Source organism: Aplysia californica, unplaced genomic scaffold (genome assembly GCF_000002075.1).
Source record: "Aplysia californica isolate F4 #8 unplaced genomic scaffold, AplCal3.0 scaffold00050, whole genome shotgun sequence".
Classification (NCBI taxonomy): Eukaryota; Metazoa; Mollusca; class Gastropoda; order Aplysiida; family Aplysiidae; genus Aplysia; species Aplysia californica.
The window spans coordinates 1,118,554-1,132,791 of record NW_004797320.1 but is presented as its reverse complement, the minus strand read 5'-3'; the positions used below and the strand labels follow the sequence as shown (position 1 = coordinate 1,132,791).

Genomic DNA, 14,238 nt, shown 5'->3' with positions numbered 1-14,238 from the left:
GTGAGAGAGAGAGAGAGAGAGAGAGAGAGAGAGAGAGAGAGAGAGAGAGAGAGAGATTGCAACCTTCAAATGGTGTGTGTATGAGGGTTCATGAGTGCATGCATATGGACTGGTGTAATGCAACACATTTACATACTTTGAGTTTCAAACGCTGATGAAAGCATACTGCTAAGTTTATCTTATTGTTCTCATATCTGCCTAAAAGAAAACTTGAATAAAATATATTAAAAAATCCAGAGTGAAAAGGTTAACAGTATCTTCAGATTGATGTATTTTCATGACATATTCTGATGAATAAAGCAATGAAAGGAAGAAGAAAACAAAGCAGATGTCAAGGGCTCTTGATTTCAATAAGCCCCCCCCCCCCCCCTTTTTTTTTTCAGTATTAGACGTGATTATCAGTCAGGCCAGTAGCACACATGCAGTTTGGCCGTTTTGGGATCCCAGCACATTATGTTGAAATTTTCATTCAGATAATGCTTTCTTTTCAGACTGGATGTTTCTAAATTCAAACAAATTAAACTCAACACTAAAAGCGGCAACCTTTTCTACATACCTCTAACTTGTTGCAACTGAAAGCTTGTGAGGTTAGTAGGAAGCCAGTCAAGTGTGTTGGCACCTCGATTCGTCGGAAAAACCACACCTGAAATACAACAAGTCATTTGTTTGTTTAGTACAGGGTTTTACGGCGCTCGCAACTGCATAAGAAGTCATTTGTTGTGAAAACATCAAATAGGCAATTTTACTTAATAACATATGTCAAGATGCGCTGGAATCAGGCGCTCATCAATTTTTGTACACATAGAGTTATTGGTATCATTTTAAGGCTTTGTCATTTGTTTTGCTTTCGGTGAAAAAAACTCATCTGTCATGAATAGCAGTCAGGATATTTCCGATTTAAGGAGATAGGGGTCGCTTGGTTTCAGAAGTAAAATTAGCGAGAAAATGGCCGCCAAAGTTTGGCCACCACCAGAGCTTGAGAGTGCTAAGAAACTGTAAATTTACATTTTCTTGCCATAAATCAACATTTTTCACTAAAATCCACTCAAAAATGTATTTTAAAATGGACCTTAAAGGTATTGGTGTGTCCCACGCGCTCATATGAGATGACCTTATGCAGTTGCAAGCACTGTAAAACACTTACAACACCCCCCCCCCCCCCAAAAAAAAAACCACCACACAACCCCCAGATCAAAGCAACACCCACCAGGTTCCAGAAGATGATGGGGTGTTCCTCCACAAAGGCGTCCTGAGCCAGACAGAGGTTCCCCTCGTGGTCCAGGACGTACTCCACCTCCTTACGCAGCACCAGAGGACTCAAATAGGCCACCACCTGGGGCTCCCGCGAGGAGGCTGACCTGCAAGAGGCACAGAAACACAACACGCTGGATGACACACACGTGGTACGGCAACATTGTGCACTTGTAAGTAGTGAGTGCTCAAAACTTTCACAACTTCTCACACAGACTTTTTCTGGGTAAGATTTACGTCAAACCTGCAAGTCAAAATGAGTAACAGCTACATTCCTTTAAAAAAATCTTATTCAAATTCTTAGCAAATTGCAGCTCAATTTCCAAAGGGGGTGGGAGTGGGAGGGGGGGGGGGGGGATTAATTAATACAAAAGCCTGGTGGACAGCTATGTTGTTCAAAGTTTCTTCAAATTCTCAGCGAATCTTTATTCAATTACAAGGGTGTTCAATTTATGAAAAGCCTTTTGGACAGCTTTGTTGTTCAAAATTTCTAATTGAGCATAGATCTGTATGAGAAGTTTTGTTTTCACCTGAACCCTTTTAGCTACAAAAATATCAGTTTTTCTTTACAGCTCACAGATGGCTAAGGGTACTTAAGAGTCAACTGCTACACCCTCAACACAGATTCATCTATTTAAATTACAATGATATAAGAAACACAAGAAAGCAATCACGTGCAAAGCATTTTCAGAGGAACAATGAGTGGGTAACAAGTAAAGGTTAAATTTTCTACCTGGTTCCCTATTAAAAGAACATTTCCAAGGAGAACAAATTCAGACCAGAAGGGGCAGTCATGCAAAATGAATAGATTCTATTTTAGAAGGTTATGTAGTTAATGAGACAGAGTATATTCCACAGTGAAATATGGACACACAGCACAAAAGACTAATATTCCGTGTTCGCTCATCAGAGACTTTCAGAGCTCTGAAAATGACCAAGTAAATCTCAGGAACCACACACAATCACAACAAGCAAATAACACTCAAACAACCATAGGACAAGGTCAAACAACAGGTGAGAAAAGGGCCCCCACAATATATTTGAAAGTAATTACATTTTCTATGATGGGAATAGATAGCTCTATGATAAAGATCCAGCATCCATTGCAGTATGAAATGGTCGGGAACCTAATAACCAACCAATTTCGGATCAACATTTTCTCACCTGGACATAAACTCTTTGGTCACACATCGCGACTCGTAAGGGTTGCTTTTGCATCCATGCTCAGACTCAAACTCCTCCTCTTCTGTCGACAAGGAAAGCGGAGAGCGCAATGGGGCGTGGCGCGTGGGGCTGTCGATGGCCGAGCCCAGCGAGATGTTGTCAATGGCCTGAGTCAGACACTCACTGGTGCAGCGGCGCCGCATCGTTCCAGCAGCCTCCTCCAGGCTCAGAGGCATCTCACCTTTTTCCAGGGAACTGTGCTCTGGCTCAGCGACGGGAGAACCATCGTCTCCGATCTGTGGGCAGGAACACAGGTTGTGGGGATGTGAAGAAAAAAGGTGAAGAAAGAGGGACAAGAGGGAGGGGGGGATAACAGAGGAGAAAGCATTTGTGGAAGAGAGAGAGAGAGAGAGAGAGAGAGAGAGAGAGAAAGAAAGAGAGAAAGAGAGAGAGAAAGAGAGAGAGAAAGAGAGAAAGAGAGAGTTAGGAGAGCCTAACATCTTGAAACACCCTCAAGAGAGATGCGCGTGCGCGCGCGCGCACGCACACACACGCACACGCACGCACACACAGACACAGAAAGAGCAGGAGAGGGGGGAGAAAGAGACAGACAGAAAGTACATTTATCTATATCTCTTGCTCCAGATTCTAATATTAAATTGAGCTGAGCTTATTTTTGTGCAAAAGACCTTTACCTGTATTACCTGTCCTGGGCAACAATGTCATTGCACACCGGACAGGTCCATAAGTGCTCAGTACCCCCCAGCACCAAAGCCCGCAAGGTATCCATACTGATTGTTCCGGTGGCTGTCTGATTATGGCGACGTCTTTCCTTTCCAGATAATCGTCCCTTTCTTCCCTCTCCCGTCCCTATCCCCATTTCCCGCATCCTAATGATTGCGTGGTGTTCTGCTGTCTCCTTGTCTTCTTCATCCCGCAACTTTTTCTCCAGGGTCTTCAGCACTTCTCCTTTGTCAAATTTCACCTCACCATCAGCCACGGCACTGCCTGCCAGCCTATCAGCCTCCTCATTGCCTTTCACTCCAGAGTGCCCAGGACAGAATATCCACGTGATGGCTGTACGTGACGAGTGTTGTATTGGGTTCATCCACATGTATCTAAGTTTATTCTTTTCTTTCCTTTTCAAAAAGGACATAACAGTCCACTGTAATCCTGCACTAAACAAAATTCTCACCTGGAAGTCGACCTTGGAGCTCTGGCTGGCATCCATCGGACCCGAAGAAGCCAAAAGTTTCTCCTGTGGTGTCGTTCCCATGTCTCCACTGAACACCACACTCTTCTTGTCACCCCGCCAATCCTATCAGAGGAGATACACAAGCTTGATTTACTACAGTCTGACATGTTTTAGATATTGAAAATGCAAATAAGGCCTACATCATGGTCCTTAATATAAATAAGTGATAAGGGTAATGTATTTAACTAATTTTATATTTTTTTAAATTCACACTTTCTTCCAACAATTTGAGAGAAAAGTTTTTAAAAGCCTGTCCTGAGGATTAACGGCTCTTTTTAGACTAATAATATCCTTTGATATTTATTCAAGTTAATAATTATCCACTGTGTATTGGATCTATGTCAGCACAGCATAGATGAACAGAGTCCAATGCATGAACTTCCTATCCATACACAAAGCGACAAGCTTTTATCTTCTGTCACTCTATGTAAAAGCAAAGCATATCTCAGATCGAGTGAGCCATAATGGAAATAGTCCCCTTCATGGCCTTTTATGAGATAGTACATTGCATCAATGCTATTCACAGGAGAAGGAAATGTAGATGAACAGGTACAGCAATGAAAAGTTTTTAAATGTTTCGAAAAGGAGACTACGTAAAAGGATTATAAAATCAAGGGTACCAAAGGTAAAAATAAGAAAGAAATCTATCAAAACATTACCTTGATGTAAATTTGCAGGTGCGGTACAAACTTGTTGTGGCAATATGGACAACTGTGGGGAGAGGAGAGTCACAAAGTTTAATTTGCAGTGATCTTGGGGTTTTTTTTATATGACTTCAGTGAATATGAACTACATCACAAATGAGACAGCAAAAATGGCAAAATCAAGTATATCAGTCAGTTTTTTGTTGACCATATTTGGGATGAAAACTACTTTAGTAATATCCTGATATCAATAATTCAATACAATCACTGAAAATACTGCTTCCGGTTACATGTAGAAACCCAGAAACAATGGTATAGTGCACAAAGAGCTTTCAAATTTAATAAAATTATTGAAGACAGAAAACAGAAGTTACATCTTAAACAACAATCTTATTTTCTGAAAATCTAACAGGAAAGTATAAAGACAAAACAGCTTTTCTTGATAGTCTGAAGCAAGTTTACAGATGTTGCACTCTCTGACCTGGTGTTGAGGTTGGAGTCCTCCGCAGACCAGCCGGCCATAATCTCCTCGTCGTAGATGAGACGGTTGCACTTGGTGCATCGGGAACACGAGCTCATCTCAACCTCCATGGCCACTTTCAGCAGTTCTTGGCCCAACTGCTCCCCGATGTGGGGAAAGGACCCAGTAAATCCTTCTCTTTGACCACTGTATCCATCCAAATATGAGGGAGAAGGGGCGCTCTCTGCCAATGGGAATAAAAACAAAATAGCAATACAGGGCAGGCTCTTGGTTTTGGCAACTTTGATTTTTTGCACTGAAGTCTCACTATTTCCCCCTGAGCTTCCTTACTCCGGTAAGAAAAGAGGAAAAAAAAACAACCCAAGTCAGCAGAAAATAACAAAATAACTATATAGGGGTACTTGGTTCTGCCAACTTTGATTTCTTCATGTAAATCCCCCTATTCCAAGTGATTCGGTACTCCCATGGGGGGAGGGGAAACAGGGGACAACAAAAAAAACATGCAAAGTCATATGCAATATACAGCACTGGTCTTCAACACATTTGAGATAACAACTTGTTAAGTACTGTTTAGCACAACCTACCCTAAGATTAAGAGAACTGAATCAAATGGTCAGTATGAATGAGTATATTATGTACACTACACTACAAAGCAGTTTGAGATCCAGCACACAGACAAGGTCTGCTTAGTCCACACGCAACAGTTATGAAATTTTCACAAGCCGGCATCATTACTATTTTTTAGCTGCTGTTCAAAGGAATAAGCACAAGCACAGACAGGGAAAAAAGAAACGAGAATTTTCCTGATGCTTTATACATTTCCTTGATATTACCATTGTTGCCTACAACTTATTGAAGGGCCATGCTGATCAAGAAGTTGGCGAGCTCAAGTTTGGAACAATGTCAAGCAATGTCAGAGATGGGTGGGCACTTAGGAGTGTCTTTGAGCAAGACATTTATAACCCAAACAAACAAAGAACATGTTTGAAAATTGTATGCGTGGGTTGATTCAGTATGCCACGCGACATTGTTGTGACTTTAAAATTATTTTATGTAAGCATGGTACATGCCAATAAAACCCATGGAGGTAAACAAAAGTGGTATGAGATGCTACAACAGTCTTGACAAGGAAAAGCAAGAAGAACATGCATACAGACTGGAAAAAAACTTGCATAAAAGAGTCAGACCAGAAGACATAAGATTCTTTTCTTTTAAAGTTGTCTTCTATATGGACACTTTTCCTCTCCTTTTTTATGAAAACGAAAGTTTTAAAACAAAATGTCTTACTGCGCTGAAGGATATCAGTCCTAGGGGATGACATTGTGGGAAAGCTCAGAAAATTTTCAAGAGATGAGAAGAATGCTCGAAAACATAAATTTGTATCTTGGAAAACTAATTTGACAACAAGTCAACAATAGATAGAAAGGAAATGGAAATGTAACATACTTAGGTTCAGTAGAATAAAAGCTATATTGTAATAAAACAATGAAAGGTTTTTAACTATCAACACCAATCAAAGATGACCAGAACTTGCTGGATACAGCACAAGAACAATCTAACACTACAAGCACCTACTATGCAGCTTTATTGATTTAAGATGCTCATTTAACTCTAGCACTACAACAGAGTCAGCCTAGGATAAGGGGTGCAGAAAAGTAAAGCCTACCAAAAGACAGGCCAGAGAGTCGTTTGTCAGTGTCCTCTGCCTCACTCTCTTCACTGTGACTCAACAAGTCCTGGCTGCCTGCATGGCGCGGCCGGTCGCGGATGGTGCCACTGGTGCTGCTGCCGTCGTTACAGTCCAGCTCTTCAATAGACTGCGTGAGCGAGCCCAGGGAGCCCAAAGAACCATTCCTCATTGGAGAAGATATTGTCTGCTTCAGCTCACTGAGTTTGTTGTACGCAGCCCGGGAGGCAAATTTGAGAAAGCTTCCTATTGCTTCATTTGTCTTCTTCAAGCTCGGAGTTCTTTTCAGCATAAAATCGGAGGAACGTTCCCGTTTTGAGTCAGTGAGAGAGGACACAGACTGCGTGTCCTCAGCGGGAGCTTTCTGAGGCGTGCGCGGCTCGACTGGTAGGTCACATCCTGGAGAGCTCAGGGTTCTGCCCGTCTCGCTCAGGGACTGTTTCATGGGCACAACTTCATTGAACTGACCACTCAGACGGTCTTCTGAAATAGACACAGAACGCCTCATTTCTCGGCGGCTGGTGGTATCGCTAGTACTGTTCTCCCTGGAATGACGCAATAATGGCGTTGAAGGGTTGTTGTCAACAGCTAAATCTGCAGACTGTCCAGACACAGTCTGGCTTTCCGTTGGTTTTTCAAGCTCTTCTTCTGATATTGGAAGACTTGAGGCGGCAGCAGGCGTGGAAGGTACAGACGAGTTGTTCGACCGCTGTTCTGTGGGTACATTATGACTAGAGTCAGACTCAGGGTTGCCCACTGAATCAGATGAATGTTCTGCATTGGCACCGCACAAATGGTCTGTTGTGGACTCCCCAGAGAGAGGATCACTGTCCAGAAAAAGTTTATTGTTGGAGTCTTCTTCTTCACAAGAATTTGGCACAGTATGACTAGAAGTTTTGACTACAACAGTCTGTGAGCTTTGCTCCGTCTCTTGAAGTGATGTTGAACCAGTATCGAGGTCACTGAGTACACAATTGGTCACAGGTTCCACACTGCTAATACTGGCAGGAAAGTTAGAGGGGACACCATCAACACTGTCTGCCCCGACACATTGTTCGGAGGAAAGTGGGCTGCCAATGATCGAATTATCATCTTCTTCGGTCTTCATAAGATCTGAGTACCTAAGTTTAGATCGCTGTGTCCGACTGACTGACCCATCATCTGCATGCCCGTTGTTTCTTGGAGGACGCCAGCTGGCGAACAGGCTCATGGAGCGAGATGGTTTTGAGTGGTTTTCTCCCGCACTGCGATGCCGTCGCCGCTTAGCCTCCGCCACCTGTAGCCGAACGTCTGTGTCAGGTGAGAATGTGCGGTGCTCCACACATACTTGACTCACCATCACCAGTCCACACGAGTTACTCACTGCACAGAAACAAAAAAAATAAACATATCAAGAAACCTGCGGCCATTTTGTGGTGAAATGACAAAAGGATAGTACTTGATGCCTTTTTTTTTTTTAAAGGACCTAAAAGGGCAATAATTTGGTCATCTTCGATCCAATTTCGACAAAACTCCCAACAAATAGAATTAAACCAGGATGACGTCACATTTGTCAGTCTGAAGAAAATCAACCAACTTGTTTGAAAAATACCAAATTTAAACATTCTTAACCAAAATTGAGAGAAACACAAAACTTTGCAACTTTGAACATATTTCAATTACTCACTAACTCTGTTGTATTTTATAAAAGGGATTTTAATTTATTAAAGCTTTTTGTGTCAAAAAGGATAACTTGACCTGCAACCATAGTTTGCTGCAACACTCAGTTGCTTCCAAATCCATAATATACATGTATTAATACACAGTCATTTAGTACAATGACATCTAGGATTGAGCAATATCACAAGACTAGGGTGGCCCCCATCTTGGTTCATCGCAAATACTGGCTGAAACATAAAAATGAAATCCTTTTAATATTGGGATTTCTGATCAACTTTAAAAAAAAATTCCTTCGTAACTGACCCCTGGTAAGAGTCGAATAAGCAGATATATAATATTGATCAAAATTCTGGTACCAGCATATAAATAAGGCAGATAACGATCTGCTCAGCTTATGATGTGATGCAGTGAAAATAATAGATCAGACTGGTGGAGAGAAAAGAAAATCACTTACACACTGCTCCTTTCTGTAATTCAAACTCATCAGCGTCAGAGCTGCTCCTGTTACGGGATCTCTTCACAATGCTGCCAACTCGAGGCCGGTTGGAAATGTGAGTGTGTTTCTCATCTTCCACAATGTGCACCTCTGAACACCCCATCAGCAAAGAGAGAGAAGGTAAAAAAAGGGGGAAACAAATAAAACAATGAAGAGAACATCAACAACAGGAGAAACAAGAGGCACTCTTTGAGTAACACTTCCAACATGTGCAACAGTAACATTCAAATAAGAACTTTAAAAAGCTAATACAAAGAATTGGGCAACTTTTGTGATAATTTCAATGGCAAAGGATTTCATTTCATGTTTGTGACAATTAAAGTTTAGAAGCATTTGACTTTGGATTTCATAATTAAAATAAATTTTCTTGTCTGGACAAGATGAAATGTTTAATTATGTAGAACCACTCTTTGGTAGCATCAAATGAATATTCATTTAATGGTACAAGAACTAGCTTGAAAGGTAAAACCCAAGAGATGCTGAATCCATAACAACAGCAAAAACAACAAAATAAAAAACAAGACAGTTTAAAGAAAACTGATTCTCACCTTTCTTAACTCTTTCTGAGGCTCTCCTCTCTTTGCCGTGAGTGAGGTTGCCAAAGAAACTGAGAGGCCCCCAGCCCTCTCCTTTGCCCTTGCCTGTTGTGGTGTCCGAGGCATCGCTGGTTGCCGGAGAGCTGGCACTCCCAGTGTCATCTGCCGAGATGACCATCTGTGACAGGCGCTTCACGTCCTCCTGTGTCATGGAGTTGTAGCCACGGTCTGACACACCACCTGGAGACATTGTGGGGAAAATTGGAAAACTATAAGCATGTTCACCTGCCATTCTCTCTATTTTATCCTGTAATAAACCTTCTCATATTTTTCAGCAAATATTAAGCTTTTTATTGTTTACATAACTCAGAGAAGCATTAACATATTCATTTCTATTCCTTCAAGTCATGCAATTATTATCATCCATGATTAACACAAGCATCTTCTAAAAATATAGTTCATCTATACTATCCAGCCCTACCAGGGATCCAGTGGTAGAGTGGTTCAAAAATACAAGTTCATGAAGAATATCAAGCAGTCAGTGCAATATCATAAAGCTGTCCCGGGGAAGAATCCTCGAACAAGCTTTATGAACCCTAGCTTAAATGTTAGGTGCTACAATGCAGTTTTGTGTAATTATTATTTTTAGCATGCATTCGATCAAATCACTGAAAAACAAATTTTGACACAAGTTAAAGTAAAATTGTATTTCCTTTCATTTCTTTTTCTTTGACTTGAGGATAAGAGAAGCACATCAATCCAATGACAGTCATTTAGTGCATAAAAAAGGCAAGCCAGACCCGCTGACACAAACAACGGAGGGACTGAAAAAAAGTCAAACCTGCCAGCGAAGCCCTCCAACAACCAGTATATTATTTTTCTTCTTTCAACAACTACTGAGGCTCTGAAATCCCTTACTCAGTTGGCCATTGTACCTGTGCTCATTCTTTCTTCCAGACTTCCACTGTTCTTACTCGTGAGGTCCCCAGCTGTGGTAGGGTCCCGCACGACAGGGCTCGAACCCTCATCTCCTGTGGCCACGACACCCTCACTGCCAGCCTTGACTGGAGCTTGGGAGGTCTCCCCAAGGTAACTGTCTGCACTGGCATGACTTATGCGGTCAAATTCACTGCCTGAATTGGAGTAAATAGACAAGCTGCGTCGCCGCACAGCTCGGCGAAACTGGGCCACTCCAATAATGACGTTGCGAATCTTGAGCCAGCGTAGGCGTGCTTTGGACTGTGGGGATGGCCACTTTGCTTCCAACATAACCTGATGGATGACAATGGAAAGATAACGTAGTCAAATTTAACACAACATTTTTGACAACCATACACTGACAGAACAAGACTATGCATACTTCAATTTTTTAAATAATAATTGTGGAAACACACACCAGTCTCATTACAATACAAGAAGAAACCCATAACTTTCACATGCTTTCTCCTGTTAGCTCTTAAATTAACCATAAGACTTCACTACTCTCTATTTTTTTCACCCTCTTGACAGATCTTTACAAAACACAAATTAATTTGCTCTCTTTTTATTTCATTTTTTTTACTTCAAATATGTTAGTGTTAACTATTTCAACCACACATATTGTCCTTGAGCATGAAATATAACGTAAATATTCCATTTTTGACACTATTAATACAAAATGACAATTCAAGCCTACGTTTGTTTAATAAATATAGTAAGCATTTTATGGCCTTTACAACACAATTAGGCATTATAAATGCCAATGATTAGAGGTGTTACAAGTGAGTAACAAACACAAAAAAGGAAGAGATATAAGGACGATAAATGTTTGATAGGAAAGAAAGAGAAAATCACACCAGAGCACCCGCCAACCATCCACAGGCCTTCATTTAACCACAGGTTAGGTTACCTTGTTGTAGTAGCCATAGGTGATGGCATTGGGGTGGACACCATGTTTCTTCATCTGAGAGAACACCTGGACTGCCAGGCCCGGCTTGTTGTACTGACCAGCCAGCTGCATGAGCACCCGGTAGCACAGCTGTGAGGAGACATGATCTATATGAGATTTCCATTTGCCATATGTACACACATTACAATCAACTTATTGTCAACTCCCTTCAGACCTCTTTTAAACAAGGCGAAAAGAAAGACAGGTGGTGCAGGGCAAAGAATAAAAAATTGAGACAAAAATTAGCAGACAAATAGTTCATCATCAAAAGAGAGGAGAATGTAAAAAAGCTCGCACTAAAATAACTGTCAACAGATGCTACATCCATTACTATTGTTTGTCTTTGCAAGAAAAAAAATAAAACAACATCGACACCAAGAGATGCCATTAGGCCTGAACATTTTTTATGGAACTTTTTTTTCTATCTCGCTGCCACAGACCAGAGAGACTCTTTCGCTTCCAACTGTACTGCTTATCAACAGCTTGTGGTAAGATTCTGCCATGCGTCACTTTTCAAAATGGCGTGTGGCAGAGTCTTACACGAAGCAGTCAACATATCAAAATTTTCAGGATACACCTAGTGCTGAATTTTTCAGTCCCCTATCCAAATATAAAAACGGAAATACAAATAAATCAAAGACAGTACAAAAGGAAATCTTTACAACTGTTAACAAAGGTAAGTTTCTCTTCGCGAGACAAACAAAGACCAGAAATATCACGGCAAGATTCCCTGCAACTCACCTCATCCACAGTCAGCAGTTTCGCTTCCTGCATCTTCCTCAAGACAGCAAACCCAACCTTCAGGGCCTCTAGTTTCTTGGGATGTGACTGGACAAACGATGGGAACACCACAAACCACAGACTGTAACAATAACTCAACAGGCACCTGCCAAGCAGGAAATAAAGGAAAAGAATAAATAGAATAGTGGCACAATGAAAAACGCAGAGATCATTTTCCAAAGTTCCATGCCCCCCAACTAAATTTGTACATTTTCAAAAAAATTATAAATGGCTTCAAAGTGTTCATAAAACACACTGCACATAAATATGTACCAACACTTATCCAACAAACTGGCTCAGATTCATAAAAGGTACAGTTGAAGTCAACATGCCTATCACTGCTTAAGAGCAAGCATGATTTGTTGCTTTTCAGGTGAACATCTAGATAGAAGTAGCTGAAGCTCATGGTTTTATAACAGCCAAATGTACTAATAGGAAACACCCTAATGAGAATGTACTTGTTTCTATTGAAGTGTGTAACATAAGAAAGGAATATGGAATGGTATGGTATGGTACGGCACGGTACAGTATGGTATGGTATGCCACTATATAAACTGAAAGCAGGGTTGAACCTGCGCAAACAGAGGAGGAAAAAAAAAAAAAACACCCGTAAAAAATAAATGATCTTTATTCCACCTAAAAATAAATGTCTGAGGAAAAAGGAGCTTACTTGGACCAAGTCTCAGGATCTCCAGCCTGCTGTAAGGCCATCTGTGAAAGATAAAATTGACATAAAAATCCGGAGGTCATCATAACAGAGCTTACCTGAAATAAAGATACAGCAAATTAGTTCATGATTTTTAATGCTTTCCGAGATATTTATGTAGAAGGTAAAGAGTGCTAGGTAGAAAGAGGAGCAGGCAATTGAGAGGACAGAAACCATCAGTGACAACCAAATACAGTTGAATTTGCTCTAACAGTCGTCTGCATAAGACAATCACGTGTAAACACAACCACTTCCCATTCCCCCCCTCTTGTTTTTTTTAACATGATAATGACACTGTGTAAAACGTCCCAATTTTATCCTCTACAATGGGTGGCCATCTCAGGCAGCTTCCACTGTACTCATTTTTCCTACAAAAATACATTCAGTTCTCTTCGCACCTATACATATAAAAATTTTCCGGACCACAAATTTCCCAGAAACCTGTTCACAACATCGGAGAAAACACTGATATAAACCATGAAGGAGATAGGATCTGTTGCCAGTACCTTCTGAGCAGACTTGACCTCCTGCTTGGTGCGTCGAGCTAGAGGGCTATTGGGACACGTGGGTTTGGCTGGCACAATCAGGGACTCTGTCTTCTTCGGAAGGAACAGCTCAGACTTCAGCTCTGGGAAGCCATTGTAGCTGAAACGGCAACACAATTATAATTTATTGCAAATGAATAGCCACATGGGAAAGCAGAAGAGAAATGTTTTTAGTTTTAGTTTTAGTATGAGCTTTATAGCACTAGCAGCTTGCAACATAATAAGGACATACAAGTGCTGAAGATTAGAAGTGTTACAAAAGAGTAACAAACACAAAAAGAGATAAGGACAATAGACGTTTGATAGGAAAGAAGGAGCAAACCACACCACAGTACCCACCAACCATCCACAAAGAAGATAAAAGACTGAGTAAATAAGTTTGTTTGAGTAAAATAGATACACATCAGTACTATAATGGTTATTCAGTACTCCAGAAACAAAGACTGACAGAAATAACAACACAAAGCACAGTAAAGAAGCAAGATCTATGAGTTGCTCCCTGCAGCTAGGCATAATAATATGGGTTTTTTTAGTAGAGGTTTTACGGCGCTCGCAACTGCACAAGGTCATATGAGCGCCAGAAGATTAGAGGTGTTACAAGAGAGTAACAAACATAAAAAAGAAGAAGGGGAGATAAGGATGATAGATGTTTCATAGGAAAAAAGAAGCAAATCACACCAGAGCATCCGCCAACCACCCACATAATATGGTTGGACAACGCAATAAAGGAAAAATCACAAAATAACAAATGTTCTTTATTTACGAGAGCTGAAGACATCTGGCCTGAAAGAAAAGGTAAAGAAGCCAGTTTCATAGATGTTAGATAGAGATTGATGACTAAAACACAAAACTCATGGCGATAGAATTCCACAGGGACACAGAAAATTCAGAAATCAACATGTGTGACACAAATTTATGATGATTTGTCACAACACACAAAGTGTAAACAATTAACGGGGGTATGCAGAGTTTTATATAGTCATACATACCTGTATTTGATCCCTTCAGGCAGGCCCGTAGGCTCTGGGGGCATGATGAATACAGTGCGCTCGCTGAAGAAGAGAGGAAAAAACACAGCATAACTAACAAATATCAACTCAAATTTCG

General features: G+C 40.9%; 1 protein-coding gene across 1 annotated transcript in view; it reads right to left on the bottom strand.

The window, feature by feature from the left end:
• Positions 1 to 14,238, bottom strand: part of LOC101863724 (DENN domain-containing protein 4B) — a gene marked incomplete in the record, with an annotated part of 75,531 nt that overhangs the window by 10,038 nt on the left and 51,255 nt on the right. Inside the window, 15 exon segments of the mRNA XM_013079397.2 lie at positions 557 to 643; positions 1,208 to 1,358; positions 2,416 to 2,711; positions 3,611 to 3,733; positions 4,330 to 4,381; positions 4,796 to 5,018; positions 6,462 to 7,844; positions 8,596 to 8,727; positions 9,186 to 9,413; positions 10,109 to 10,445; positions 11,062 to 11,190; positions 11,842 to 11,986; positions 12,551 to 12,591; positions 13,093 to 13,231; positions 14,121 to 14,183. Coding sequence (XP_012934851.1) covers positions 557 to 643; positions 1,208 to 1,358; positions 2,416 to 2,711; positions 3,611 to 3,733; positions 4,330 to 4,381; positions 4,796 to 5,018; positions 6,462 to 7,844; positions 8,596 to 8,727; positions 9,186 to 9,413; positions 10,109 to 10,445; positions 11,062 to 11,190; positions 11,842 to 11,986; positions 12,551 to 12,591; positions 13,093 to 13,231; positions 14,121 to 14,183 — 3,529 coding nt within the window.